The sequence below is a fragment of the Trichechus manatus genome, unplaced genomic scaffold, assembly GCF_000243295.1.
Source record: "Trichechus manatus latirostris isolate Lorelei unplaced genomic scaffold, TriManLat1.0 scaffold00038, whole genome shotgun sequence".
NCBI classification, from domain to species: domain Eukaryota; kingdom Metazoa; phylum Chordata; class Mammalia; order Sirenia; family Trichechidae; genus Trichechus; species Trichechus manatus.
Window position 1 is genome coordinate 9,504,125 of NW_004443974.1, and position 27,106 is coordinate 9,531,230.

Consider the following 27,106-nt stretch of genomic DNA (forward strand, 5'->3'; position numbering starts at 1 on the left):
TTTGGTGTCCAATTTCAAGTCAATATTAAGACACATTTTCCTAATAAAAGATAACATGTCTTGTAGACACAAAGTTTAAAACAGCTTCAGATATGATTAATAAATAGAAAACAAAATTTCACATCAGTTCACTGATATGCAATAATCAACTTCACCTATGGGATTAACAATGCTATCAAAAGAGGTATGGTGAGTTTCCCATAAATTCGGTCTCAATGTTGGTTATATTCTTGTTTCCTGAAAAAGCATACAGCAGAAAGAAGCCACAAAACTAATATCTGAAGAACTCTGATGAGCATGAAAGCTACATTACTACTAATACTTGCTTTGTTCTCATTTAAATTAAATGGTCCTATTAAAAAAGGGAAAAAATGCACAAGAATAACTATCATGCGGCATATATAATTAACATCCCCTGGTGGCACAGTGGTTAAGAGCTTGACTGCTAACCAAAAGGTCGGCAGTTCGAATCCACCAGCCGCTCCCTGAAACCCTATGGGGCAGTTCTGTTCTGTCCTCTAGGGTTGTAGGAGTCAGTAATCAACTCAGACGGCAATGGGTTTGGTTTTGGTAAGTACAATTCAGTTACATTTCCAACAGCGCAAGTGACCTTCAACATTTTGCATACTTTTTATTGATGTTATGTTAAATATCAATTTCCTGTACCAAGGGAGGTAACAGAAGAAAAAGGCAATAACCTCTTCGTTATGATAAAGAATTCAAAGACAAAGGTAAATTGCTTTAAACCCATAGCTTAAAGAATAAAAAGAATTCAAACGATCAACAATCTATCCACTAACCACATATGAGATGAAAAGTTTACTGAACAAATAAAACAGGTATTGACACTAGCAGGTAAATAACTTCTAAACACCTAAGCATTGGTTTTAGCAAGCACATAGACACACTCTTCAAAAAAGCAGTATAACAAAGATTTATATTCCTTTACTTTGACATTCATTCCTTTACTCTTATTAGGACTGGGCAGTCACAAGGAACAACTCACCTACTTTAGAAAACAAAGAAAATGAAATCTTGAGTTAAGAAGAGATTGTGGGAGAACGACTTAAAGAACAGAAAAGTATTTGTATTTATTGAGGTCCTACTACCTCAAGTAAAGATAACCCTTAAATTAGCTCAATAACATACTCATAAACATAATTCACATTTGAATTAGTACAACAAAACCAACATTCCTAAACAGCAACTGGAAAGGGGGACAACTGCACGTTCTCTCATATCACTACCAAACCGCTCTGGACAACTGCCTTCCCATTCTTCAGAAACCTGAACACACCGGGGCTGCGTTCCGAGACGCCGGCGTTATCTCCTGTCAAACGCCAGCCACCCCGCACTCCTGTCACCTCTAATCGAGATGACCCTATCCGAGAACACTGCCCGCAGGGGCTCGGTTCGGACTCCGGGAGACCCGGGGGTGGAAGTCGGGGGGGAGAAGTCTTCTAATCAAAGCTGTTAGGGCTCGGAGTTCTGGGGCAGCCCTAGTGCCAGAAGGGGTGACTCTGGGGCAGGGGCCGCGACTTCCCTCGGGACTCCCGCTGAGAGAACCAGGACGGCATTCAAGGGAGCCGGGGTCCGGGGCTTTGCGCGTGACGCCAGGTCCGACCGAGCAGCTTCGTACCGCACTGGGCCATCCGCCGCGACGGGACAGGACACCCGGCAGTGGTACCGCGGAGAAAGGGCGGGCCGGTGAGAGACCCACTGCCGGAAGGGACAAGCCCCGCAAGCTGGGCTCCTGCCATGGCCGGGCTCACCTTCAGGTCGTTCTCCGGAAGGTACTTGCACAGTCGCGCTATCTCTACATACTTGTCCAGGTCTAGGGGCGCCATTTTAGAAATAACAAGCCGCAAAGGATACGGCTGCGGCGGCGGCGACGGCTGTAACAGCGACGGCAGCGGCAGAGGCCGAAGCCGGAACTCTTCTACGTCACGTCCGGCCGTGAGAGAGGCGTCTGCGCAGCAACGTTAAAGCTTGACTCGATTCCCCTCGCTGCCTCCGCAAGGCTCACGCCCTCTCTGGCTAAACCCAGGCTGCAGGCTCCTGGAGTCCCCGCGCCCAGTCGAGCGAAAGCTGCCGGGACCCGTAGTTGTCTGCCGCGGGGAATGCTGGGATTTGTAGTTTCCATTTGTGAGCATCTACGCCTGTTTCCTTGCCCTTCCTTCCCTCCAGACTTTCACCTCTGGGGACGCGGCAAGGATTTTCCGGTGAAAAACAGCGAAGTAAGCTTCCTTAGCCATTTCCTGGTTTCTCATTCTGACCCTTCTAAGCACTCTCCTCTCTGTCTTACCAGAACATCTCCAGTTAAAAACTGGGTGAGCTTGGCCATGGTAACCTGTGTGCACCTCTCCGAGGCCTTGTGAAAACCTTGCCTAAACCTGTGGCAGAGATGTCAGGCTCCCAGTCTTCCTTCCTGGAAGGATGGAAAACAAATATTCAAATATTTCTTATGCTAAATGCTTTACAGATGCTGTTATTCCATTTAATCCTCATAATGAGTGATAGGGAACAGGAGAGGTTAAGGAATCTGCCCAAAATGGCACGGGGAATATACGGTGGAACCGAGATTGGAAAATAAGTCTGCTGGCTTAAATATACTTCAGTGTGACTCCCACGAGGGCAGGGACATATATAGAGAGAGAATCATTCCTCGCTTAATGTCCTCCGTACGTTCTGTGAAATAGGACCTTATGTGATTTAGACGTTGTGGAAACACCATGTTACATACGATATTGCCTCTTAACAACACTGTCATTCTGTCTTTAAAAGCCTTAAAGCCTGTCATTGACTTCGCCTCCTTAAGGATGAAGGTCCATTCAGGCATTCGCTTCCAGAATAAGGAGGTTTTGTCCATATTTAAATTTTGCTGGGGCAAATAACCTCCCTCTACAATTAGTTTATCTAAGGTTTCAACAAATTCTTCTACTACCTTTGCATCAGCATTTGCAGACTTACCATTCGCTGTCACATTATGCAGCGAAAAACATTGTTTGAAGCGCATGAACCACCTGGAGCTAGCACTAAACTCAATATCATAGTCTGGTCCTGCCTTTTCTTTAAGCATCTGGAGCAAGCTTTGTACCTTAGTAGTGACTGTCAACGTGCTGAGGAGTTCGCTTTTGTGTTTGGTCCTCAATCCATGTCATTAGCAGTTTCTCTATTTCTGATATAGGTTCTTCTTGCATTTTCTCTAGCCTTGTAGCTTTCAGTGGAGCTGATCCATTAACACCTTGGAGAATTTTTTCTGTTTTTGAGGATCGTCACGATTGTCGAGTGCAACATGGCTAAATCATGAGCAGTAGCATTCACTGATTTTCCACCTTTGTGTTGTTAAGTAACCTTTTATTTCACTTCCAAATTGATACTTCTCCTTTGCCTCTTACTGCTGCTATTACTAGCACTGGTTTTGCTGTATTTGGGAGCCATGATGCACTTTGCAGTAATTTTTTTTTTTTTTGCCCATCTTTATTTTTTTCCATACAAAAATTTATACATACATTGTTATGTGACCCTAATTGCTCTTCCCATACTGTGACAGCACACTCCTCCTTTCCACCCCTGATTGCCCATGTCCATTCAACCAGCTTCTAAACCTCTCTGCCTTCCCATCTCACCTTTGCACAGAAGCTGCCCTTTTACTCTCTTATATCTACTTGAGCTAAGAGGCACACTCCTCACGAGTATCACCTTATGTCCCACAGTCCAGTCCAATCCCTGTCTGAAGAGTTGGCCTCGGAAATTGTTTTAGTTCTGGGCTGATGGAGAATCCAGGGGCCATGCTTTCCAGGGTTCCTCCAGTCTCAGTCTGGTCTTCTTACTAGAATTTGAGTTCTGCACCCCACCTTTCTCCTGCTCCATCTGGGACTCTCTGTTATGTTTCCTGTCAGGGCAGTCACTGGTGGTAGCCGGGCACCATCTAGTCCTTCTGGTCTCAGGCTGATGAAGTCTCTGGTTTATGTGGCCCTTTCTGTCTCTTGGGCTACTACTTTCCTTGTGTCTTTGGTGTTCTTCATTCTCCTTTACTCCAGGTGGTTGAGACCAATTGATACATCTAAGGATGGCTGCTTGCAAGCTTTTAAGACCCCAGACGCCACTCACCAAAGTAGGATGCAGAACATTTTCTTAATAACCTTTGTTATGCCAGTTGACCTAGATGTCCCTGAAAGCATGGTCCCCAGACCCCTACCCCTGCTACTCTGTCCCTCAAAGTGTTTGATTGTATTCAGAAAACTTAGCTTTGGTTTAGTCCAGTTGTGCTGACTTCCCCTGTAGTGTGTGCTGTCCTTCCCTTCACTTGAGATAATTCTTATCTACTATCTAGTTAGTAAATAACCCTCACCCTCCCTCCCCACCCTCATAACCATCAAAGAATGTTTTCTTCTGTGTTTAAACCTTTCCTTGAGTTCTTATAATAGGGGTCTTATACAATATTTGTCCTTCTGTGACTGACTAAATTCACTCAGCATAATGCCCTCCAAATTCCTCCATGTTACGTTTCACAGATTCATCGTTGTTCTTTATCGTTGCTTAGTATTCCATTGTGTAGATATACCATGATTTGTTTATCCATTCATCCATTGATGGGCACTTAGGTTGTTTCCATCTTTTTACTATTGTGAACAGTACTGCAGTGAACATGGGTGTGCATATACCTATTTATGTGACAGCTCTTATTTTTCTAGGATATATTCCAAGGAAGGGGATATCTGGATCGTATGGTACTTCTATTTCTAATTTTTTAAGGAAGCGCCGGATTGATTTCCAAAGTGATTGTACCATTTTACATTCCCACCAACAGTGTATAAGTGTTCCAGTCTCTCCACAACCTCTCCAGCATTTATTATTTTGTGTTTTTTGGATTAATCGCAGTAATATTTTTGGAAGAAAATTAAACAGAGATATAACACTACAACACTCCAGAGATGCGTGATACATGAGATTGGATGCCGCTGACTATGAGTTGAAGCATACACTGTTATATGGTAAAGTTTTTATTTGTAAGTAGGGAAAGTTCACATTAAAATAATGATAGAAAGTACAGTGCAGTACATACATAAACCAGTAACATAGACATTTATTATGACTATGAAGACGTATGTTATATATGTACTGTACCATTATACACCTGGCAGAGCAAAATAGCTTTGTACAGAGGAGACATGAGATACACGTGTTGTGTATGGGAAGCTGTTGCGTTTGCTACCATGTCCTGTTCTTCGATCAGGATTTCTGAACTGTATTTTATCCTTTTGGGACCACAGATGTATATGTGGTTGGACATTGCCTGAACAGACATTATATGGTGTATGACTATATATATATATATATATATGGCACATGACTGTGTATGTATATATATATATAATTTTTTTTTTTTAATCTCTAGTGCTCACAACAGTAGGGTTGTAGGTGTTTGGGATATTCAGTGAACAAAGTAGACAAAGATCCCTATCTTCAACATTCTAGCAGAGGAAGACAGAACGTAAACAATACACATAATAAATAACTATAGCATGTTTCAAAATGATAACTACTATGGCGGAAAAAAAAAAAAAAACGGGCAAGGGAGGTGGAGTGATGTATTTTTAAGAACCAACAAAGAGGTGGAGAGTTAGCCATGCAGATACTTTGGGGAAATCATAGGGAAGAGCTAGTGCAGAAGCCCTAAAACTGGAGCATATCTAGAGTCTTTGGGAAACAGCAAGTGTGTGTTTGGAGCAAGGTGAGAAGAGTAGCAGAGGAGATCAGAGAGATGGAGGAAAGGAGAACATTGATTTTACTCTTAATGAAATGGAAACTATTGTAGGGTTTTGAGCAGAGGAGTAACATGATCTAACTTGTTTTTTAAAAGGCTCACTCTGGCTGCTGTATGAGAATGTAGAGGGCAATGGTTGCAGCTGAGAGACCAGTTAGAAGACTATTACATAATCCAGTAGTAGAAGGTACTTAGTAAATATTTCTTGTTTAAGTAGCCCTGGACTGGATCCTCTTGTTCTAAAGTATATTTTTGGGACAATTGGCTAAACTTTAATGAGGTCTCTGGGTGAAGTTCTTTGTATTATTCTTACAACTGTTCTGTAAGTTTGAAATTGTTTCAAACTAAAATTAATTTTAAAAAGAAATGTCATTGCAGAATGAATGCTGCCTATAAACATTCATTTCTTCATTCATTCAGCAAACAGTTATATAATGCCTGTGATGTGAATAAGGCAGCTATGATCCCTGCCCTCATGGAGTTTAGAGTTTGTGAGGGGAGACAAGTAATAAATAAATGAGCAAATATTTCATTGCAAATTATGATTAGTGCTAAAAAGAGAAAAGAGGAATACTGTGAGTAAGAAAAATGGAGTAGAAGAGACCTACTTCAGGTTGGCAGTATGGTAGAGATAAAGTGTATGGGCTCTAACACCAGATGGCCTGAGTTCAAATCCTGACTCTGCCACTTACAAGCTGTGTGATTTTGGGCAACGTATTTATCCTCTTTGCACTTTAATTTTCTCAGATTCAACATGGAGATGATAATAGTACCTACCTCTTATGAAGAGACTTGTACTGAGGTTTAGTAGAGTTAATACGTGCTTAAAACAGTGTTTAGCACAGAGTAAGTGCAATTTGAGTGTTAGGTCTGAGTATTAGGTGGGAAGGAAGGTTTTCCCGATGAGGTAACATTTAAGACTTTAGGGATTAAAAAGTAAAGAGCTAATATACTCAGAGTTTCTTGGGGGAAAATTTCCAAACAGGGAAATTTTTGTTGCTATTGTTGTTTGACTTTCTTTTTATTACAGTCCTCTTTCGAGAGCTGGCAATTCATTTTTCGTCTCTAAACCTCTGAACAAGTAGAGAGATGGATATGAATGTTCTTCATAGACTGTAAATGCTTAAAAGGAAAGTGTCACCAGCATCATTGTCTTCCTTTGCTGATGGGTCTGTGAACTGATAAGTAACGAAAGCTGGTAGTATGCCCTTCTAGTGAAAATAGATGACAGTCCTCACATTACCAAATGGGAAGCAAGAAGCTCCCTCCTCCTGCAGACCCACTTCACTGAGCAAACCTTATTCCTGACATCCACAACAGAAAGGAAAGAAAAAAGCATCTCTAGGACTGTTGGGTGAGTCCTTGCAAGAAGTGATATTCACATCCAATAACATGGCATGGAGACATTGTGCAGAGCTTGCTGACTGGAATGTATTCTTAGTGTTCCTTGCCTGAAGCTGGAAATACGGGCTCCCGGTTCTGCTACTTACAAGGGTAAGTCATTTTCCCTTCTCTGGGTCTCAGTTTCCATCACTTTATCAAATGTGATTTCTAGGCTAAAAGCATAGGTCCCACAATGAAAATTGGTTGCTATTTTCCCCACAAACCTCTTCCAGTTTTTCTTGTTTATATGTGACTCCAGCATAGCACTTTGAAGTAGCCAAAAAACACCAGGGGCATCAGAGCATTCTGCAGCTCTGAGCAAAAATCTCCATCCAGATGCACGTGGATATATTAGGCAGAGCCAGTCTGGCCTTGGTTTTCTTTCCTGAAAGAGATCAGAATGACTGACTACTCCTAAACTCTTGGGCAGATAGTTAAAGAGGATTTTCCCATTAACATGGGAACTCACAAAGATTTCTGGCATTTGAAATAGGATATTTGAGCAGTGAGGAGACCTGCAGAACTCAAATTCCATTTTGTCAATAAATTTTGGTTATGGTTTCAAGTAGCGAAGATTTACCAGATTGGCCTTTCACCTGTATTATCAAATCCTTGCAACAGCTGTCTCTGCAAGGTAGGTATTACTATCCCCATTCTACAGATGAGAAAACTAGGGCTCAGAGAGGGTAATGAACTTGCCAAAAGTCATAGAGTTAGATGGCTGGTGCTGGAGCCTGGATTTGAGCCCCAGTGTGTCTGAAAATGTGACGGTTAAGTGCTGGGCTGCTAATCAAAAGGTCAGTGGTTTGAACCCACCAGCCGCTCCATGGGAGAAAGATGTGGCGTTCCGCTTCCGTAAACATTTACAGCCTTGGAAACCTTATGGGGCAGTTCTACTCTGTCCTTAGGGTTGCTATGAGTTGGAATTGACTCAACAGCAATGCGTTTGGTTTCGGAGGTTTATGCCTGACTGCTTCTCATGATGGTACTTCACTTCAGCTTTGTACTCCAGGAGCTCCTGTGGTTTCCATCTTTAGCTGTTGGCTTTTTCCTCTACTTCTAGGACACAACTATTGGCCTTAGCTCACAAGTGGTGATTGTGGGCTTTTCTGAAACACAGACATAGGTGAGCCTCCCCTCTATTTTCAGGAAAGCCACAGGGGACCTATGGTTATGAACTAGCTAGACATAACACAGATGAACACATCTAACTCCATAGCTGGAGCCCTGGTGGCGCAGTGGTTAAGAGCTTGGCTGCTAACCAAAAGGTCGGCAGTTTGAATCCACCAGCCACTCCTTGGAAACTCTATGAGATAGTTCTGCCCTGTCCTGTGGGGTCACTATGAGTTGGAACCAACTTGACAGCATATAACAACAACAAAAACTCCATAGCCAGCGATATTCTTACCTTTACAAAGGGCCAACTCTGAACCAGCCACTGGGCACTGAGCACTTTATATACGTTATCGCATGTATGCCTCACCACACACAATGAGATAAAGCTTATTCTCCCCATTTTACAGATGGAGGATGCTTAGACATAGAGAAAAGTAACTTCCCCAAGATAGTTACTCTCATTAATGAACTTTGTATTCCTTATACTTTTTACAATTGTATCTAGTTATTTGGGGGTTTTGTGTATTTGTTTGTTTAATATTGTCTAGTTGGATTGTAACCTTCAGGAGGCCAGGGGCCGTGTTTCTCTTGTTCAGTACAATGCCTGGCACTGATCAGGCCCTCACAACGGTAATTATGGAATGAGTTAGCTGTTTAAGGCGCCTGAAGTGTAAACTGGCCCTACGAAATGCGCAGGGCAATTTCACATCTAGGAAAGCACCCTTAATTCTCCCCTTCAGACACCAGTTCTAACAATCTCTATAACTGAAAATGGAACTGTTAGCCTCTCTAGGATAGTCAGTCCAGCTAGTGAAATAATTTGGGTCACTCGAAGAGACGCCCAAGCACTAAGGCGTTCCGCTTCTAAGTCGTTTCCAAGTAGCTCTGGCTTATTTACTCTGCTGGGGAGTGAGGAGGACCCTAGGGACAGCTAGGCTTGTTTGGTTCTCCAGAAATGTACAGCCTAGCAGCCACCCCAGACAGGTAGTGCCCCTTCTCTGCCTCTTCCAAAGCCGCGCCTTTGCTCTGGGGGCGGGGCGGAGGGGAGGGAATAGGGGAGCAGTTGGCCCGGGACCTCTTCCGGCCCTGGTAGGGAGGGGCGAGGGCCCAACTCCGCTCCCGTTAAGGGGCGGAGCCAGGCCCCGGGACTAGCCCAAGCTGCTGCAGGTAAGGCGGTCCGGTGGTGGGGTCCTCCCGGCCGAGGGTCTGGCGCGATCCCGGGCGGTGGTGGCCGGATCCTTTAGGGGAATGGGCCCGATCCGGTGGAAGAGCCTGGGAAGGAGCTTCTCTGTTCCCGACCGGCCACATTGACGGAAAGGAGCCAGCCTGTTCTCTACTGACCCTGTCTCCTCTCGCCAAGCGCTTCAGTGATGAGTCTAGAAAGTGTTGGCTGGGGGAGATCTCCGCCCACGCGAAGCCCTCTGGGCTTTGGGGATGGCGGTCAGTGGCCTAGGCCGAAGGTCGGATTTATCCATTCCTCAATCCATTAATCCGTTTTCTTTATTCATTCATTCATCATTCACTCACTTCTACACTATGCCTGGCCCTTTGGTAGGCTCTGGAGACACCTTGATGAATCTGACAGGCCCGACCCTCTTGGAATTTAGGCTAGTGGAAAGTAGAATCTCCTTCTAGAGAATTTTAAATAGGTAATTGCATTCAGAGTTGTCCCTGAAATGATGATTGCTTGATAGATTCCTTCAGAGCCCAGAAGGAGAAGGAAGTAACTTGGGAGTGGAAAGGGAAAGCAAGAAATCAGGTGAGGTTTCATTGAGGAGGGGATATTTGAACTAGGCTTTGGAGGTTGACTAGGAGTTGACAAGGATGGATGGGACATTGCAGATAGGGGAAGCAGCACAGACTGCAAGTTATGAAGGGTGTGCCATGCTAGAGGAACAGCAAAAAGCTTAATATAGGAAGAGATTATGGAGGTGTTTTCCTGGAAAGAAGGTTGAGACCAGAAGGCCTTCAACTTCATGCTGAGGCCAGGATTTATCCTAGAATTCAGTATTTTTCAGCCTTTTAAAATGTTTTATCTTTTGATAAACATAAACATCTTGTGATCTCTGAAAATTTATTTTAATATGTGCTATTCCCCCTTGAGAATCACAGATACACAGAAAACTTCAGCCAAACAAAAAAAAAAAAACTTATTTCTTGTAGTTGTGTTAAGAGAATAACTTTGCCCCCCAAATATAAGATTATATCAAAAAGTTGGTGATGCTTATTCAAATGAAACTGATACATTCAACAAGAAAGGTTTTAAGGAGGAGAGTGACTGGTTTGTTCTTTGTTTTAGGAAGAAGATAAAAATTAATGTCTAAAAAGTGCTTTTCTTTTTTAGGCATAGGACACCATGAAGCTGCTGCCTGTCTTGGAGCCTGGAGACAAGCCGAGGAAAGCAACATGGTCTGTAAGGAAAGGAATCAGACACAGAAAAACATGAGTTTTTGTCTCATTTATAAGAAGTTTACTAACATACTTTATCATCAACAAAAAAGGGTAGAGATGAAACTGTCTTGTAGTTTCTGGTAATTAGACTCAAACTGTCTGAGAAGGTCTTCAGAGGAAAGATAGTGGGGCAATAATTATCACAGAGCAGATGTTGATTTTATTAAAATCCATTTACTAGAAAGAGGAAAGCACTGACCATCTGGCATCCTCAGCTCCAACACTGTGACTCCTGCCAAGATATGACTAATTTTTAAGATTTTCAGGGAATTGGATTTGGATTAAACTGGCTTCACTGTTTCTCAGCTGCTTGCTTAGCCAACCCTCAACAACTAACACTGGCCTGATGAGGGCAGCTGTTGTGTAGGTGCTAGAGGTGCAGAGGGGAATAATCTCTGTAGTGGGGGAGGCAGGCTAAGCAGATGATGGTGATGAGATGTGATCAGTGCTGAAGCAGAGCTCAGGGAAGGCTGTAGACAGGAGGCAATGTTTCCACAGGACCTTGGAGGAGAGCCTCCATTCTGATTTCCCTGCATCCATTCTTGCTCTGTACCCAACATAAATCTGACTGTTACCACAAATTGTTGATTTGAGCCGCCTGCCGCAAAAGCCAATACTGAGAGGGATGAGGTGAGCAGCAAGAGGGTTTTATCGTACATCGATATACAGGAGACAGAGGGGAATGAGCTCCTCCAAAAAACCTGTCTCCCCGACTGGAGACTGGCTGAAAGTTTTCATATGGACAGGATTATAGTTTCTCTTCTGGTGGTCACGTTTCTCACATCTCAGATGATCTCACTTCTTACTGGTAATCCTTGAAGTTTATCTGGCACCGTTAGTCACGATTGTTGCATCGCAGATGAGTTAATCCTAGTCCTTGAGGGTTATCAATTTGTTCTGCCACCCTCCAAGGAGAAACTTTAGTTAATCTTACTGGAATAGGAGGAGGGAGAAAGAATAACAAAAAAGAAAATATCATGCGGAAAAGCGGGGGCTAGTAATGATGCGAAGCAATTATTCAGCAATGGTGGTAATTAAGCTTATGCAGCCTGTTCCATGACCATGACCTGCCCCGCCGTAAAACCCCTTCATGCCTCCCCCATGATCTTAGGATAAAACCAGACTCCTTAAAATGACCCACTGGGCCCTGCATAATCTATTCCTGCCTGTTTTTCCAACCTCAAATTTTCTTACTCATTCCTTTGTTCTCTTTCTCTTCGTTTTGCATGCCTTTCACCATCCCACTTAGGAACTGTACATGCTGTTCTCTCTACCTGAACCCTTCCTTGCCTCCATCTTTTATCCCTCTCTTTGCATAGCTACTTTCTATTCATACTTCAGATCTCAGTTCAAATGGTGCTTCTTCAGGAAGCCTTCTCTGACCACCCCACCACCACCACTTCACCTTTCCTTATAGGGTAAGTTCCCTGTGTAATGTGTTCTCATACTATACATAGCCTGTCCTCCTTTATAGCACAAGTGAAATGAAATAGGAAATTTGTGAAATTATCTGTTTAGTGTCTCTCTTCCCAATGAATCAGCAAGGGCCATGAAGGCAGGGACTTTTTTGTCTTGTTCACCATGTATCTAGATGGCTCTGTTCTCTTGATTAAGTTATTTAACCTTTGTAAGCCCGAATTCCTCAGTTGTAAAATTCAATGATGATACTAGTACTATCCTCAAAGAGGTTTTATACAGACTAAGTGTAGTTAGCAGCATGCCTGGTACATTGTTAACAGTTATTCATTCAGGTGGTAGTGGGATATGTGAATTTAGATATCAGAAAAGAGAGCTGGACAGGAAACAGATTTGGAAATCACTGATGAATATATAGATGAGTGGTAATTGAAGCCATCAATATAGGTAAAATTGATCAGGTAAGCAAACATATACTGAAGAAAAGAGAAGAGAATCCCAAGGACACTGAGAGTTAGGAGGAGGCTGACAGGAAAGGAGTCAGAGAAGGAAACAGAAAGAGCAGCCAGAAACGTACGTAGAGAACCAAAAGAGAGGGGTGTGGGGAAGCTAGGTAAGGAGAAAGGCACAGGAAGAAGGGAGGGGTCAGGAGTACTAAATGCCAGAGATGTCAAATAAGACAAAACCAAACCCCTTGCCGTCAAGTTGATTCTGACTCATAGCAACCCTATAGGACAGAATAGAACTGCCCCATAGGGTTTCCAAGGAGTGGCTGGTGGATTCGAACTGCTAGCTACAGCTAGCAGCCATAGCCGTTAACCACTGCACCGCCAGGGCTCCGGAATAAGACAGCGCTTGAAAAATGGCTAGGGAATTTTCTTTTCCCATCAGGAAGCTCTCTCGGTCAGCATTCAGAATAACTTCAGAGAGAAGAATAAATAGATGCTGTATTTTATTCTTCAAAGTCTTAGCTTTGCCTTTCTATCTTATTGAGCTTTGTGAGTAATCTGGAAAGGCTTTTAAAATCAATAAATACAAGAGAGTATTTCTTGACGGGGAAAGCATCTCTGGCTATTGACAAGGGCCTTGGGGCTGTAGGTTCCTATATGACTGCACATAAAGCTCCAGTCACCATGCACTGAATCCTTCCATGCACTATTACCAGTCTTAGTCTTTACAACCACTGTTGAGGTAAGAATTGTTGCTGTCCTCACTTTGGAAATGAGGAAGCTAAGGTTCAGAAAGGTTAGAAGTAACTGCCAAAAGATTACACATCTAGAAAGTACCTGAGCTGGGACTTGAACTAGGTGTATTTGAATTCACAAACCATGCTTATAACCACTATCCTGTCCCTGAACATGCCATTGAACATTTCTGGGTCTTAGTTTCCCTGTCTAGAAAATGGGGACAATTACTAGCCAAAACTAGCCCCAGTGATTACTGTGAGATGAAAGTAGCAACAAACTTAAAAAGCCAAAGATTCTGTGCAAATGGGTAAGTGTCACGTGTGAATAAGATCCTTCGTTCTGGCGAATTTCATGAGGAATAGAAGGACCATACTGTTGCATTTGGTCTATTCTCAGGCCTCCTGAACGTATCCTCCCTTTGGCAGGTACACCTTGACCCCCCCTGGAGACAGCCCTTGTGCTCGGGTTGGTCATAGCTGCTCATATTTACCCCCAGTTGGTGACGCCAAGAGAGGGAAAGTCTTCATTGTTGGGGGAGCAGATCCAAACAGGAGCTTCTCAGATGTGCATACCATGGATCTGGGTAAGACCAGGAGTGGTGGGAGTGATGGAGCTTGCACCCTGTGGCCAGAGAGCAAGGTTTTCCTCTAAAAAAAAATGAATATCACTGACAGGTCCCTAAGGTCTCAGCTGACATCCTGGAGTACATCCACCCAACTAATACCTCCTTGATTTGAGGGAAAGAGCTTGTGTATGGAGCCCTGGCCATCTAGCCATTCATTCATCAAATATTTCTCTGGGAGACATCGATGACTTCCCCCGCTCCCTCATCCACACATGCAGTTAATCACCGAGTCCTAAATATCTATTATCTTCCTCCATGTCTCTCCGCTTCCACTACTATTGCCATAAACCAAGCCACCATTATCTCTCAACTAGACTGTAATAGCTTTCTCACTGGTCTCCCTGAATCCAAGTTTACCCCCAGTACAGTCAAATTTCCATATTTAGCCAGAGGGTATTGTCTAAAATACAAATCAGACTATGTCACTCCCTTGTTTGAAACCTGCAGCATCATTTCTTGGCCCCTCCCAACTCCTATATATTTGCTGCGCTGAGTATCCTTCAGTTCCTTGAACACACTTTGAGCTCTCTGGCCTTCAAGCCTTTGCATACTATTCCCTCTGCCTGGAAAGCTCTGTATACTATTCATCTTTCATATCCCAGATTAAATGTCACTTTTACAGAGAAGTTTTCCCTGATACTCCTGGAGTAGTTTAGGCGCCCCTTCCCTATACAGTCGTGCATTTCTTAAGGTCCACAATGTGTTCTGTGAAATAGGATGTTTAGTGATTTGGACGTTATGCAAACACCATATTACTTAGCAAACTATGTACGCTTCCTCAGCCTCTGTCCCTCTCCAGTCCCTCCAATTTAGTGGCTTCTCCAGGCCACCTCTCTGACCCTTCTTCTCTGGCCCTGGATCCCCCATTCCATGCCCCTTCCTAAGCCCTCCCACAGCCCCTGCCTCTTGGTCCGTTCCCCAGTGTGCCCACCTTCCAGAACCCCACATCCTGCTGGAGCCTGGTTGCACTAACCTGATTCAGAAGAGCAGCTACTCACTGTGCACTGTGAGCAGGCAGCCGAGGTTCTGCTGAGCACGGCTGCCACTCAACCACTTCGCCCAACCACTCAGCTTGACTTGTCAAGGTTCACTGACCTCCAATGAACTTGTCCCCACATCTGTATAGGACTTCCAGCCTCCCCCTGCCCCCCACTTTTCCCTTCCTCCTCCCTCTGCCCCTTTCTTCCTGGGTCCAGACAGCATATATACTTAGCCATATATACTTAGCTGTGTACACGTATATACTTAGCGAAGTTATATGGGACCACAGACATATATGCAGTCGGATGTTGCCCAAACAGATGTTATGCAGCAAATGACTGTATTTCCACCGTACCCTGCACTTTGCCATCCTTATCCCCCTTCATAACCTTTATTGCATGTGATTTTTTTCTTGTCTGTCTGCCCCACAAGAGTAGAAACTTCTTGAAAATGGGAAATTGTAGTTATTTTCCGTATTATTGTATCCCTAGCTACTTCCAGGCACAGAGTAGGTGCTTTGTAAATATTTTGATGAATGAATGAATGAACAAACGAATGAGTGATTACTATGTACTACACAACAGAGCAGAAGTTGAAAACTGGTCACCCACATACATGCTTTGTTAGATCCACCCATATAACGTTGTTAGTGTTTTAATCTAATTTGTTTGCCAACTAAATGTGCAGAAGGCTTCAGTATAAATATTGAAATGGTTTGGCTTCTCTTGAGGATCTTGGAAGATCTGACATATGGCAACAATGATTTGGAGCTGAGTAGCAGCTGCCACCTATCAATGGGGTTGTCATTCTTCAATTTGCCACAGTTGCCCCAGTCTTCAGGAACTTGCCGTGTAGTTCAGTTACATCTTTATTGCCACCTATTACTAGCTGTGTGACCCTGGCCAAACCATCCAAACCATCTGTGCCTCAGTGTCCTGTAAAATGGGGATGATAACCTGCTTCACTTGGCAGTTATAATGATCTAAAAGATAATGGCCGTGAAAGTCTTGTGTAAGTACCTTGCTAACTAAAATAATGAATGGATTTGGTATTATTATTCTATGAACTTGTTTTAGCCAGAGATCATTTAGTTTCAGGTAACATAAACCAAATTAAATCAACAAAACGGGGATTTATTTATACAGATACAAGAGTGTTCCACAGAATCCAAGGGTAAGAAGTACAGCCCAGCCTCAGGAGAGAGTGGAAGCAGGTATTGGAAAGCTGTCAAAAACCATCTGTCTCCTCCCTCTCTCTCTCTGGGGAGATCTTGCTTCTTTACTCAGATCTGTTTCATTCTTCTCTATTCCTTACTTTGGCTTTCTCTGCTTCTCTACACATGCTGTAACACAACCATACAAATCCAGAAATCCGTTTGAATTTCAAATTCTTGAGAGGAAGGACCTGATTGGCCTAGCTTGGGTCAAGTGGCCACCTCTGACCCAATCAGCTAAGGCTAGAAAGTCAAGGGTGTTGTAGTACAAACATGTCTTCTGGGATCTGCCCCTGTGATTAGAGAGTGGGACAGTTTTCATAGAAAAGGGTTGATGGACTAGGCAGATAGCCCTCTAAGTGGAACTTTTTGGAGGTTGACCAAAGTGATTTGTGGTTTAAGTGATTTGATGGTTGTTCATTTATGCTTTTGACCCTCTCCTCACCACCCTCCCCAAGTCTGTCATTCACTATAAGCAAGAGGCAGCTCCAATCAAGGAACTGGGTAAAATGTTTTCTAGGTACACACCAGTGGAATTTAGCCACCTGGGAGGGCCTGTTGCCCCGGTACGAGCATGCCAGCTTCATTCCCTCCTGCACACCTGACAGCATCTGGGTGTTTGGAGGTGCCCACCAATCAGGAAATCGAAATTGTCTACAAGTGCTGAATCCTGGTAAGTATCCAAAGTTATTTTATTTACCTAAATAAGTAAGTCCAATTCAGATTCGTGTACTGAAACCCATTTGGATTGTACTAATTATTAACTTTGTTGACCTCACAGAAAATAGGAATTTTAACTTCTAGCAGAAACTGAAAATAACAGATTTACCCCCCCTTGAGTAACACGTACAGTCATCAACTCCTTAAATGCCAAAGCTGGAAGGGACTTCAGAGAACAGCTATGCCAAGTAGGAAACTCAGGTCCAGCAAGGGGAAGTAATTTACCTAAAGTCATCAAAGAGTCAGTGACTGAGCCAGGGTAGAACCCAAGACATCTAGATCAATGGTTTTCAAATGGAGACGATTTTGCCTCCCAGGGGCCATTTGGCAATATCTGGAGACATTTTGAGTTGTCACATCTGGAGGGATACTACTGGCATCTAGTGGGTGTAGGCCAGGGATGCTACTAAAAGTCCTATAATGCACAAGTCAGCCCCAAATTATTTCATCTAAAATGTCAGTAAGTGCCAAGGTTGAGAAACCCTGACCCAGATTCTCCTGGTATGTTTTTTATTAAGCTAAGAAAGTGCAAGGTTCTTGGCTTGTCTTACAGGCAATGTTATCATAAAGGAAGCAATTTAGGGACCAATAGTTACTACTGAGAGGATGTTGCTGAACCACATATGGGAGGGGGATTTTTTGTCATTTTAAAAAGTTTGTTTTTGTCTTCTCTTTAAATATAATTTATATTCATTGTAAAATATTTGTAAAGGTTTAAATAAGTATACAAAAGTCATCCACAATTCTACTATGCTAAGGCTATTAACAGCATTTCTTTGTACTTCCTATCTTTTCTCTGCATTTTAACAAGCCTGACAGCATACTATATATGCACTGTTGTACCCTTTTCCCTTCAATTTCATAATTACTGCAGAAGTTATTTTCTATTAACAATACTTTGAAAACATCATTTTTTATGGCTATGTAATACTCTATTTTATAATGATACCATAATTCCCCTGTAGATAGACATCTAGGTTTTCAAATATTTACCATTGTGAATAACAAAGCAGTGAACATGATTGTTCAGAAGTAATTGACTGTATTTCAATTTATATTCATGCTCTGAATTAAAAAGACTAGGTAAAATATTATAAACCTTTTTAAGGTTTTTGATACATGCTACCAAATAGCTCTCCAGAGAGATTTTTCCGGTTTATCCCCTCTCTAGCTGTATTTGATAATGCTTGTTTCACTCTACCCTGACTAGCATTGGATTTATCATTTTTAAACACTTTGCAAATTTGATAGGCCAAAAAAAATTCTTTTTATCTAGTTGTTTAAATATACATTTTGTTAATTACTGATAACTTGGACATTTTTCACGTGTCAGTCAACTCTTGACCAGTTCCCTCTATCAACAATTGTGTAGTAAAGAATTTGGCTGGTCTTTGTCCTCGATTCCTGGGCGGTAACCTTTAAACCTTTGGGATAAAGAATTTGGCTGGCAATGTTAGAAAGACCAACCATATGATTAGAGAGTTGGAGTTTTGACATCAGCCGACCTCAGGGGGAAGGGAGAGGGCTGGAGATCAAGTTTAGTTATGTGACTGATGATTTAATCAGTCAAGCCCGCATAATGAGACCACAATAAAGACTTTGGAGATGAAAGCCTAGGGGAGCTTCTCTGGTTGGCAGTATTGTGTATTGTCACACATCGAGGTGTTGGGAGTGTGACACATTCTAAGTCCACTGTGAGAGGACAATGGAAACTTCCCATTTTGGACCTGCCCAGACTTCACCCTATGGGTCTCACCCTATGGCTGGTTCTGATTTGTATCCTTTTGCTACAAAAAAACTGTAAATGTAAGTATAATGCTTTTTTGAGTTCTGTGAGCTGTTCTATCGAATTTTTAAACCTGAGGGAGCTAGTGAGAACTTCCCAGTTTGTAGCCAGCTGGTCAGAAGTGAAGGTGGCTTGGGGACCCATGAGCTTACAACTATTGTCTGAAGTGAGAACGGTCTTGTGGACTATACCTATAACCTGTGAAGTCTGGCCTAAATTCACATAGTTGGTGTCAGAACTCATTGCAACCATGTATTTGCATGACAATTGGTCCTTCAGGAGATGGAACTGAATTTTCCTATGTGTCAAGTGTTTAAATTTCTTCATAGCATTTAAAAGTATCTTATCTATTTATTTGATTTATTTGTTTATTGCCTGTCTGGCACATAGTTAATGCCCAATAATCATTAGCTGTTGTGGCTGATATGTTTATGGTTCAGCACATGGAAATTCAGCTGTGGGACCCTGCCCTTTTGATTTTCAATGATGGCATCCATTTGAATAAAATACAGACAATGAGAATTTGGAAACTTCTGTCAAAGGAATTGATTTTCCACTAGATTCTTTTTCTCTCCTAAAAAGTATAATTTGACACCATACCTAAGAAATATGAAAAATGTAAGTGAAATCGTTAGTTGCTTTTGGTTAGCAGCCATAGCTCTAAACCACCACACAACCAGTGCTCCCCCCATGGCAGCAGCAGTCAAGAAATCAAACAACACATTACACTGAGCAAATCTACTACTTCAAATGGCTTAGGACCTTTGTGATTATTTGTGCTGGTGTTTGACTTGGCAGCAACACAAACCCATGATCTTCTGACCCTGGTGGTTGTGCACATTCTAACTCCTCCTAACATCCAAAAGCTCTCCAAGATCTGTAGCTAGAGAGACAATTATATTGTGTTTTGGATATATAGACTGCAACTTGTTTCATCTCCAGGTAGGTGTTTGAGTTCCACACATATTATAAATGCTTCATGTGACACTTCATACATCCAGTGAAGACCTACATATAAGGCAAAGAATTTCCTAGGCAAGAAGTAATTCCTGGTGTGATGTGGTATAGTGAGTATGGGAGTTGAAGAGATCAGAGTTCAAACCTCTGCTCTGCTACTCACAGCACTGAGACCCAGAGGAAAGGATTTAATTTTTATGAGCTTTAGTTCCCTCATGTGCAAAATGGAAATACTTTCCCCTCAACTCCCGGGGGTGAGTGAGGATAGTGAGGATGGAAGAATTCTCAGGGCATGATTCATTACAAGGAGGGTACTCAATTAATGCATCTGTTTCTATAAAATTCTTCATTCTTTTTTTGTTTTCAATTGTGGTGAAAATATACATAACAAGTATATGTTATCTCAACAATTCATGTTTCATTTTTAGAAGAAATAATCTTCTATATGCCTACCCAGCTGGTGAAATGTTATTCTCAGGTCAGATGAGTGGAAAATCATAGATCTTGCTGTTATCAAAACAGGATTTGAAACCCATCTCAGCTATTTACTATCCATAACACCTTATAGAAGGGACGTAATCTTTGTTTCAATTTCCTTATCTGTAAAATGAGGAAACTAATATTTATTGGGCACTTACTGCTTAGTAGCGACTATTATTACTAGGACTATTATTACTACTACTAAAACTGCAATAACATTGCCTACTTTTGTATTAATGACCACATATCCTGGGACATTTGGTCTCTGGCTTCTAGTGGGAATGAATTTTTTTTAAAAGATGTTGGACTCTTCTGAATGGGCCTGGGGCAGGGTAGCCAGCAAAGTGGAAAGGGGTTTAGAAAGGATGTTTGAAGGCCTCTGAAAGCAGAGTGACCACATTCTTAATTGTACCTGTGGCTTTTCAATCTTGGAGATTTTGGTACGTCTAGACAAATTCTAAGGATTGCCCGCATCCCTCCTTGTCTTTGATGGGCATGAGGTCCCTGCCTAGAACTATGCTGACCCACTTGGGGATTGGGGTTTGGAAAGTGACCCTACCCGGCCCCAGAGGCAAGGTCATAGGCCCCCGAGCCTAGATGTTTGAGGCATGTGTCTTCTTTCTGGACCAGAAACCAGGACCTGGACCACTCCAGAGGTGACCAGCCCCTCACCATCCCCAAGAACATTCCACACGTCATCAGCAGCCATTGGAAACCAGCTGTATGTCTTTGGAGGTGGAGAGAGAGGCGCCCAGCCTGTGCAGGATGTGAAGCTGCACGTGTTTGACGCAAGTATGGACATTATTCTTATTTTATTGAACTTTAAGTAAAGGTTTACAGAACAAACTAGCTTCTCTTTAAACAGTACATATATTATTTTAAGGCATTGGTTAACAACCCATTGACATGTCAGTACTCTCCCTTCTCGACTTTGGGTTCCCTATTACCAAATTTCCTGTCCCCTCCTGACTTCTAGTCCCTGAGCTGGTGTGCCTCTTTAGTCTCATTTTTGTCATATGGGTGTGTCTAATCTTTGGCTAAAAGGTGAACCTCCAGAGTGACTTCATTACTGGGCTAAAAGGATGTCCGGGTGCCATATTCTGGAGGGTTCTCCAGTCTCTGTCAGGCTAGTAAGTCTGGTCTTTTTTTTTTTTTTTTTTTTGAGTTAGAATTTTGTTCTACATTTTTATCCAGCTCTGTCTGGGACCCTCTATTGTGATCCTTGTCAGAGCAGTCAGTGGTGGTAGCCGAGTACCACCATCTAGTTGTACTGGACTCAGTCTGGTGGAGGCCATAGTAGTTGTGGTTCATTAGTCCTTTGGACTAATCTTTCCCTTGTATCTTTAGTTTAGCAGCCGAACTCTTTTTATTTTTTTCCATACAAAAATTTATGCATACATTGTTATGTGACTCTAATCGCTCTCCCCATACTGTGACCGCACACTCGTCCTTTCCACCCCTGATTCCCCATGTCCATTCAACCAGCTCCTAACCCTCTCTGCCTTCCCATCTCACCTCTGGACAGAAGTTGCCCGTTTAGTCTCTTGTATCTACTTGAGCTAAGAGGCACAGCCATCATGAGTATCACTTTATGTCCCACAGTCCAGTCCAATCCCTGTCTGAGGATTTGGCCTCGGAAATTGTTTTAGTTCTGGGCTGATAGAGAATCCAGGGGCCATGCTTTCCGGGGTTCCTCCAGTCTCAGTCGGACCATTAAGTCTGGTCTTCTTACTAGAATTTGAGTTCTGCACACCACCTGTCTCCTGCCCCATCCGGGAAGGTAGCCAAAATCTTAACCAGTGCACCACCAGGGGTCCTTCTCTTACTAGTGGGCATTTATAAATAATGTTTTACAAAAAACATCTGACAAAAATGCTTTTCATTTGTTTTGCAGTAAAATGCAGCTTGCCTTAAGGAAATGAAATAAGCAAAATTTCATACTTGCGAAGTAAAATTGGAAGAATTAAGACACTTCACAGTCTAATTCTTCTCTTTCTAGAAAGAAATGGACTTTGTGATTCTTTTAAAGCAGTTTTTAAAAGTTTAAATAGTGTTTTTGAATATATAAAACTGAAAGGAAGAAGTACATAACTGTGTATGTTTGTGTGTATATATATGTTGGGGTGTGTGTGTATACATATGTATAGAGAGAGAGACATATACATTACAAACAAAACCAAACCCATTGCCATTGAGTCGATTGCAACTCATAGTGACCCTACAGGACAGAGTAGAACTTCCCCCATAGGGTTTCCACAGAGCAGCTGGTGGATTTGAGCTGTATACCTTTTGGTTAGAAGCCGAAGGCCTAACCACTTTGCCACCAGGACTCATTATTAACATCTCAGTGCATTTCCAGTCTTTTTTTTAACATAGCAGAGATAATGTCATACATAATATGTATATCTTACATTTTTCACTTAAGCATTTCCGCATATGATCACAAAGTCTAAACTAACATTTTTAATAAATGCATACTATTCCATCGTGGCTGTATCAATAACGCAACCTGTTGGTGAACACTTATACTATTTCCAGTTCTTCTCTATTACCAACAACATTATGATAAACATATTTGTGCATAAACCTTTTCAGATTATTTTAAACTATATTCCTTGGCACACGGAGGAGGAGGCCTCCTTGAACAACCTGCAGGCATGTCATAAATGGTAATTCAAAGATAAATTGTTGTTTAGCAGGTCTTTGTCTCAAATAGTTTTAGCAGCACTCCTTCAAGATTTTCTGGCATGTTGACTTGATTCATTGATTTTCCAGAATTCTGTATATGTACAATTTTGAAGATATGAAGAGCTGCCTATGGTAGAATGCACTGTTAGAATAATATAAATATTAATAACTCATATATTGAATACCTTTGTTCATGTGCTTTATATACATTATCTCATTTAATCTACACCTCAGTCCTTAGAGGTAGGTATTTTCAGGTATTGTTGTATCCCCATTTTATAGCTGTAGAAAATACTGTTTATGGAAAAACTAGCCAAGGGCACACAGTAAGAGAACCAGGTTTCAAACTCCAAAACCCTTGTTCTAACCATTATTTAATACTCCCACACCAATGGCACTCTTGTTAACTTTAATAGTAACCTATTTTTTTCCTCATTCTTTCAACAAAGCAGTTAAAGATACTATCTTTTTAAAAAGGAAGACTAAACGCTTGTTATGGAGGAGCCAACTCATTCTTTTTAACTTTGGGGCAGTTCTAGGTTGAAGCTGACGGGAGGTCTTTTTTAATTCAAAGCAAGGAATGGCTTCCTAATGCCCAGAAGGGGCAGGCCTGTTAATAAATAAGCTCTCCAGCCCTAGAAGTGTCCAAGCAGTGGCTTTCCAGGCTATAGAGTCTATGGAGGGAAGCCTAGATTGGGTTGGTGAGTAGGAGTGAATGACCTCAAGGTCCCTTTCCTGTTTGGAGCATCTCTGCTGGGAAGTGGTAAAGAAGCTTGGGTGTATTTCTCATGTTCTCGTTTCATGGCTTTGCCATCTAATGCCAATGAATTTACTTTTCCAGACACTCTGACCTGGTCACAGCCAGAGACACTTGGAAAACCCCCATCACCCCGGCATGGTCATGTGATGGTGGCAGCAGGAACAAAGCTCTTCATCCATGGAGGCTTAGCAGGGGACAAATTCTATGATGATCTCCATTGCATTGATATAAGTAAGTAAAGTAGGGGCTTGTCAGCTTAAAATTAAATAGAATGTGCTCTGATAGAATATAGCCACGCTTGTAGATGTGGGTAACTTGACAAGTGTGTAGATTCGTCACTGGATTCTGTCAAGTCAAGTGTAGCCTGAATAATAATAAATAATAATAGCAGTAAATGCAGACATTTCCTGAGGACTGTGTGTCCAACCATTATCTTTGATTATCCAACAACTTGCTCTTTCATTAATATCCATTATGCTTTTTATTCTCCAAGTGCATTTCTTTCAGGCATGAGCTGTGAGAAACATGGATAACTACTAGAGTGTGTTTTGAGATTGGTGACTAGAATTGCATGCCAAATGTGGTTGAAAATACTGGTGAAGAAGAGGGTTAGGGATGACATGAGAATTGTCACTGAAGTGCTGATGTGCCCTATGGGGCCTGGACTCATTCTTGGTCAGTCCTTCAGACTGAGCTCCATTAAGACAGGACTTTGTCTTTTTTTTTTTGTTTCCCAGTGTATTTCCAGCACTTAGCACAGTGTCTGGCAGATAGTAGATAAGTGCATATCTATTGGATGAGTGAGTGGACAGGTGAACAAACAAATGATGAATATGTTCTGCAGTGCTCCAGACTTCAGAAATTGGAACAGTGGTCAGAAAGCATGGGTTCTCTGGCTTGGAGACATTTTAGGCCAGGTGATGCTGGCTGGTATTACTATATTGACTAGAATTTTGGCTGGACTGGGTGATCCTCTCTTCCATCTCTGGGGTGCTGGGCTCCTACCTTGCCTGTACAGATGGAAAGTATCTTCACTGAAGTGTTCCTTGCAGGCAGTCAAATGTTTTTGTTTTACATATATATGTTTTGCTTTTTTTTTTTTTTTAGTGAAAATATATACAGAAAAACATACACCAACAAATAGGGTTATAATGTTTATTTTTAGAAAGTAAAGTTCTTTTCTCTTGTGCTAAGGAACTACTTCCTAGTTATTTTTCTTGCCTACCCAAGTAGTTCTCTAAACCTAAATGCGGTGATACCCTGCCTCATTCCCTGCAAAAATAGTTTGGGAGTAGTTGCTGAAGCAGCACGTTTACAGTGTAGAGAATATAGGCTTTGGAGTCAGACGTAGGTACAAGTCTAGCTCTGCCACTTACTAGCTGTGGTATCTCACGACAAGTCTCTCCCTCTCTAATCCTGTTTCCTCATCTGTAAGAAGAAAGCAGGTAGGCGTGAAGTAATAGCAATTTCATAGGGCTCTTATGAGAATTAAGTGAAGTTAGGTATTTAATGTTGTATAGCCAGCACTCCACAAAGTTGCTTTCTAAGGAACCTTTAGTATTTACAACAAGCATGTGCACATGCACACACACACATACACAGAACCTTACTTATGGGTTTCAGTTCATGGTGATGGTCACCAAAGATTATATCACATTTTTCAGTGTGCTCCACCTACATCAGAATCACCTGGGGTGCTTGTAAGAACTATAGATTACTTAGCCCCTCCCTCCGTGGATTACTAAATTAGAATTTCAAACTCCCCCAAGTAATTCTTACGCACACTAAACCTTGCTGTGTTACCTCTAAGAGCTCTTAGTGAATGACGTTCAGTGATTGGTTTGCAAGCTGCAGGAGTCCGGCAAAGATAAGTTTGAAACCACATTTTAGCCCATGTTGTGCCAAAACACTTACTTTCTCTTGGCAGGTGACATGAAGTGGCAGAAGCTAAGTCCCACTGGGGCTGCTCCCACAGGCTGTGCTGCCCATTCAGCTGTGGCTGTGGGGAAACATGTGTATATCTTTGGAGGACTGGCTCCTACAGGAGCACTGGACACAATGTACCAATATCACACAGGTGAGCAAGTATCATCCTGGATCTTTAACAAATGTAACCACTCAGATTAGAAGTAGTTTAAGTGCTTTGGTTTTTGAAATTGGCCCCTCCACATCTAAATCCAAAGGATAACCCAATTTGTAGGTAATGACATCATCAAAGCAGTAATACTGCCATCATTAGTCTTTTTTCCTTTGGTCCCGTTTCTGTTAAGGCTCAGCTGGTATAATAAATTACTGAGCATTTCTAGAAAGTTGTTAACACGAAGCCTTTGTTTTCTTCTTCCCCAATATAGAAAAGCAGCATTGGACCTTGCTTAAATTTGATACTTTTCTACCCCCTGGACGATTGGATCATTCCATGTGTATCATTCCATGGCCAGTGACATCTTCTGAGGAAGAAGATTCAAATTCTGTCCCTCTAAACTGTGAAGTTCAGAAAGAGGATTTTGCTGACAAAGGAGTGATCCAAGTTGATGACTCACAGGAAAGTCAGGCTGACATACTGCTCTGTTTTGTGTTTGGTGGCATGAATACAGAAGGAGAGATCTATGATGATTGTATTGTGACTGTAGTTGACTAATAAAACCTATGTTTTATTACTTTTAAGCATCAATTACTTTCAGAAAAGTTAAATGACACTTTAGCTGTTTTATACCTCCAAAATATTTTCTGGACTATCTATCCATCTTATTCTTCTCTACTTTGATAGGTGTAGAAATGGATAACCCAGTGAAAAAAACATCTTTATCTAAAGGGTTTTACCAGCAATACAACTGAGGTGTGATTAGTTGTTATGAATACTAATTACCAAAAATTTGCATAATCACAGAATTGCTAGACACAACATAAGCTGGAGAAATCAGGGAATGGACATTGGCAGGTTGAAGTCCATCTTTTTAATATTAAGTATCTGCTCCTCAGGAAGAGGTGCAGAGTCTTGGTACAAGGTAATGAGAGTGGTTGGAGGGCGGAAGACTGGCCTTTGTATTTCCTAACCAACCCCACCACCCCAGAGCACAAGCCACTCAGGTCAATTTTAGTTTGTATTAAGCTTGGCCTGAAGACCTAATGTTTTAAGCTCCAGATGCCCGAATGCTTTTGTGGCAATAAGAGGTCCAGGCCTTAGATTAAGACAAGCTTGGTGTTCGGTCCCAGTTCTACCATCTTTATCAAATTAACCCATCTATGAAATAGTATCTATCCTCACACAATACTGGATTTCATGTTAGCAGCTGATAGCCTGACCTTCAGTGATCATAATAATGACTCTCCTATACCACCCTTTCCCTAGGAAGCCACTCCAAGTAATCTTAAACCTGTTCTTATATAAATCACTGCCTTTAATCCAAAATTGTAGCGAGGTTTAGTGTAGTTTCGTAGTTATCCTGGGTCCACCCCAGTACCACCAATGAAGTTTCAGGGATAAAGACTCTGACATAGCTCAGACTGAAAATATTCATCATCCTAAAATTACAAATTAAATCCCAGTAGGTACTGTGCATTGGGCAAATCTCC

The 27,106-nt window shown here is 42.0% G+C and overlaps 2 protein-coding genes across 6 annotated transcripts in view; one reads left to right on the forward strand and one right to left on the reverse strand.

Moving 5' to 3' along the window:
- The window catches only part of PPP6C (protein phosphatase 6 catalytic subunit), a 34,847-nt gene extending 32,776 nt beyond the window's left edge, over positions 1–2,071 (reverse strand). The window contains exon 1 of the mRNA XM_004375661.2: positions 1,773–2,071. Coding sequence (XP_004375718.1) covers positions 1,773–1,847 — 75 coding nt within the window. The 5' untranslated portion in view covers positions 1,848–2,071. The remainder of the gene's footprint in view (positions 1–1,772) is intronic.
- A 39-nt stretch (positions 2,072–2,110) lies between these two features.
- Positions 2,111–26,191, forward strand: RABEPK (Rab9 effector protein with kelch motifs). 5 transcript variants are annotated; one of them, XM_023730735.1, is made up of 10 exons: positions 2,111–2,237; positions 4,885–4,997; positions 6,801–7,264; positions 10,614–10,678; positions 13,749–13,906; positions 16,663–16,815; positions 20,716–20,877; positions 23,615–23,764; positions 25,461–25,610; positions 25,885–26,191. In XM_023730735.1, the coding sequence occupies exons 4-10, from the start codon at positions 10,626–10,628 to the stop codon at positions 26,169–26,171; spliced, it is 1,113 nt and encodes a 370-aa protein (XP_023586503.1). In that variant the 5' UTR covers positions 2,111–2,237; positions 4,885–4,997; positions 6,801–7,264; positions 10,614–10,625; the 3' UTR covers positions 26,172–26,191. The 5 variants fall into 5 exon arrangements, with proteins under 5 accessions (XP_023586503.1, XP_023586505.1, XP_023586502.1 ...); XM_023730734.1 differs by lacking the exon at positions 2,111–2,237 and adding an exon at positions 5,867–5,957 and having other exon boundaries at positions 4,806–4,997; XM_023730737.1 differs by lacking the exon at positions 4,885–4,997 and having other exon boundaries at positions 2,165–2,237.
- Positions 26,192–27,106: the final 915 nt, after the last annotated feature.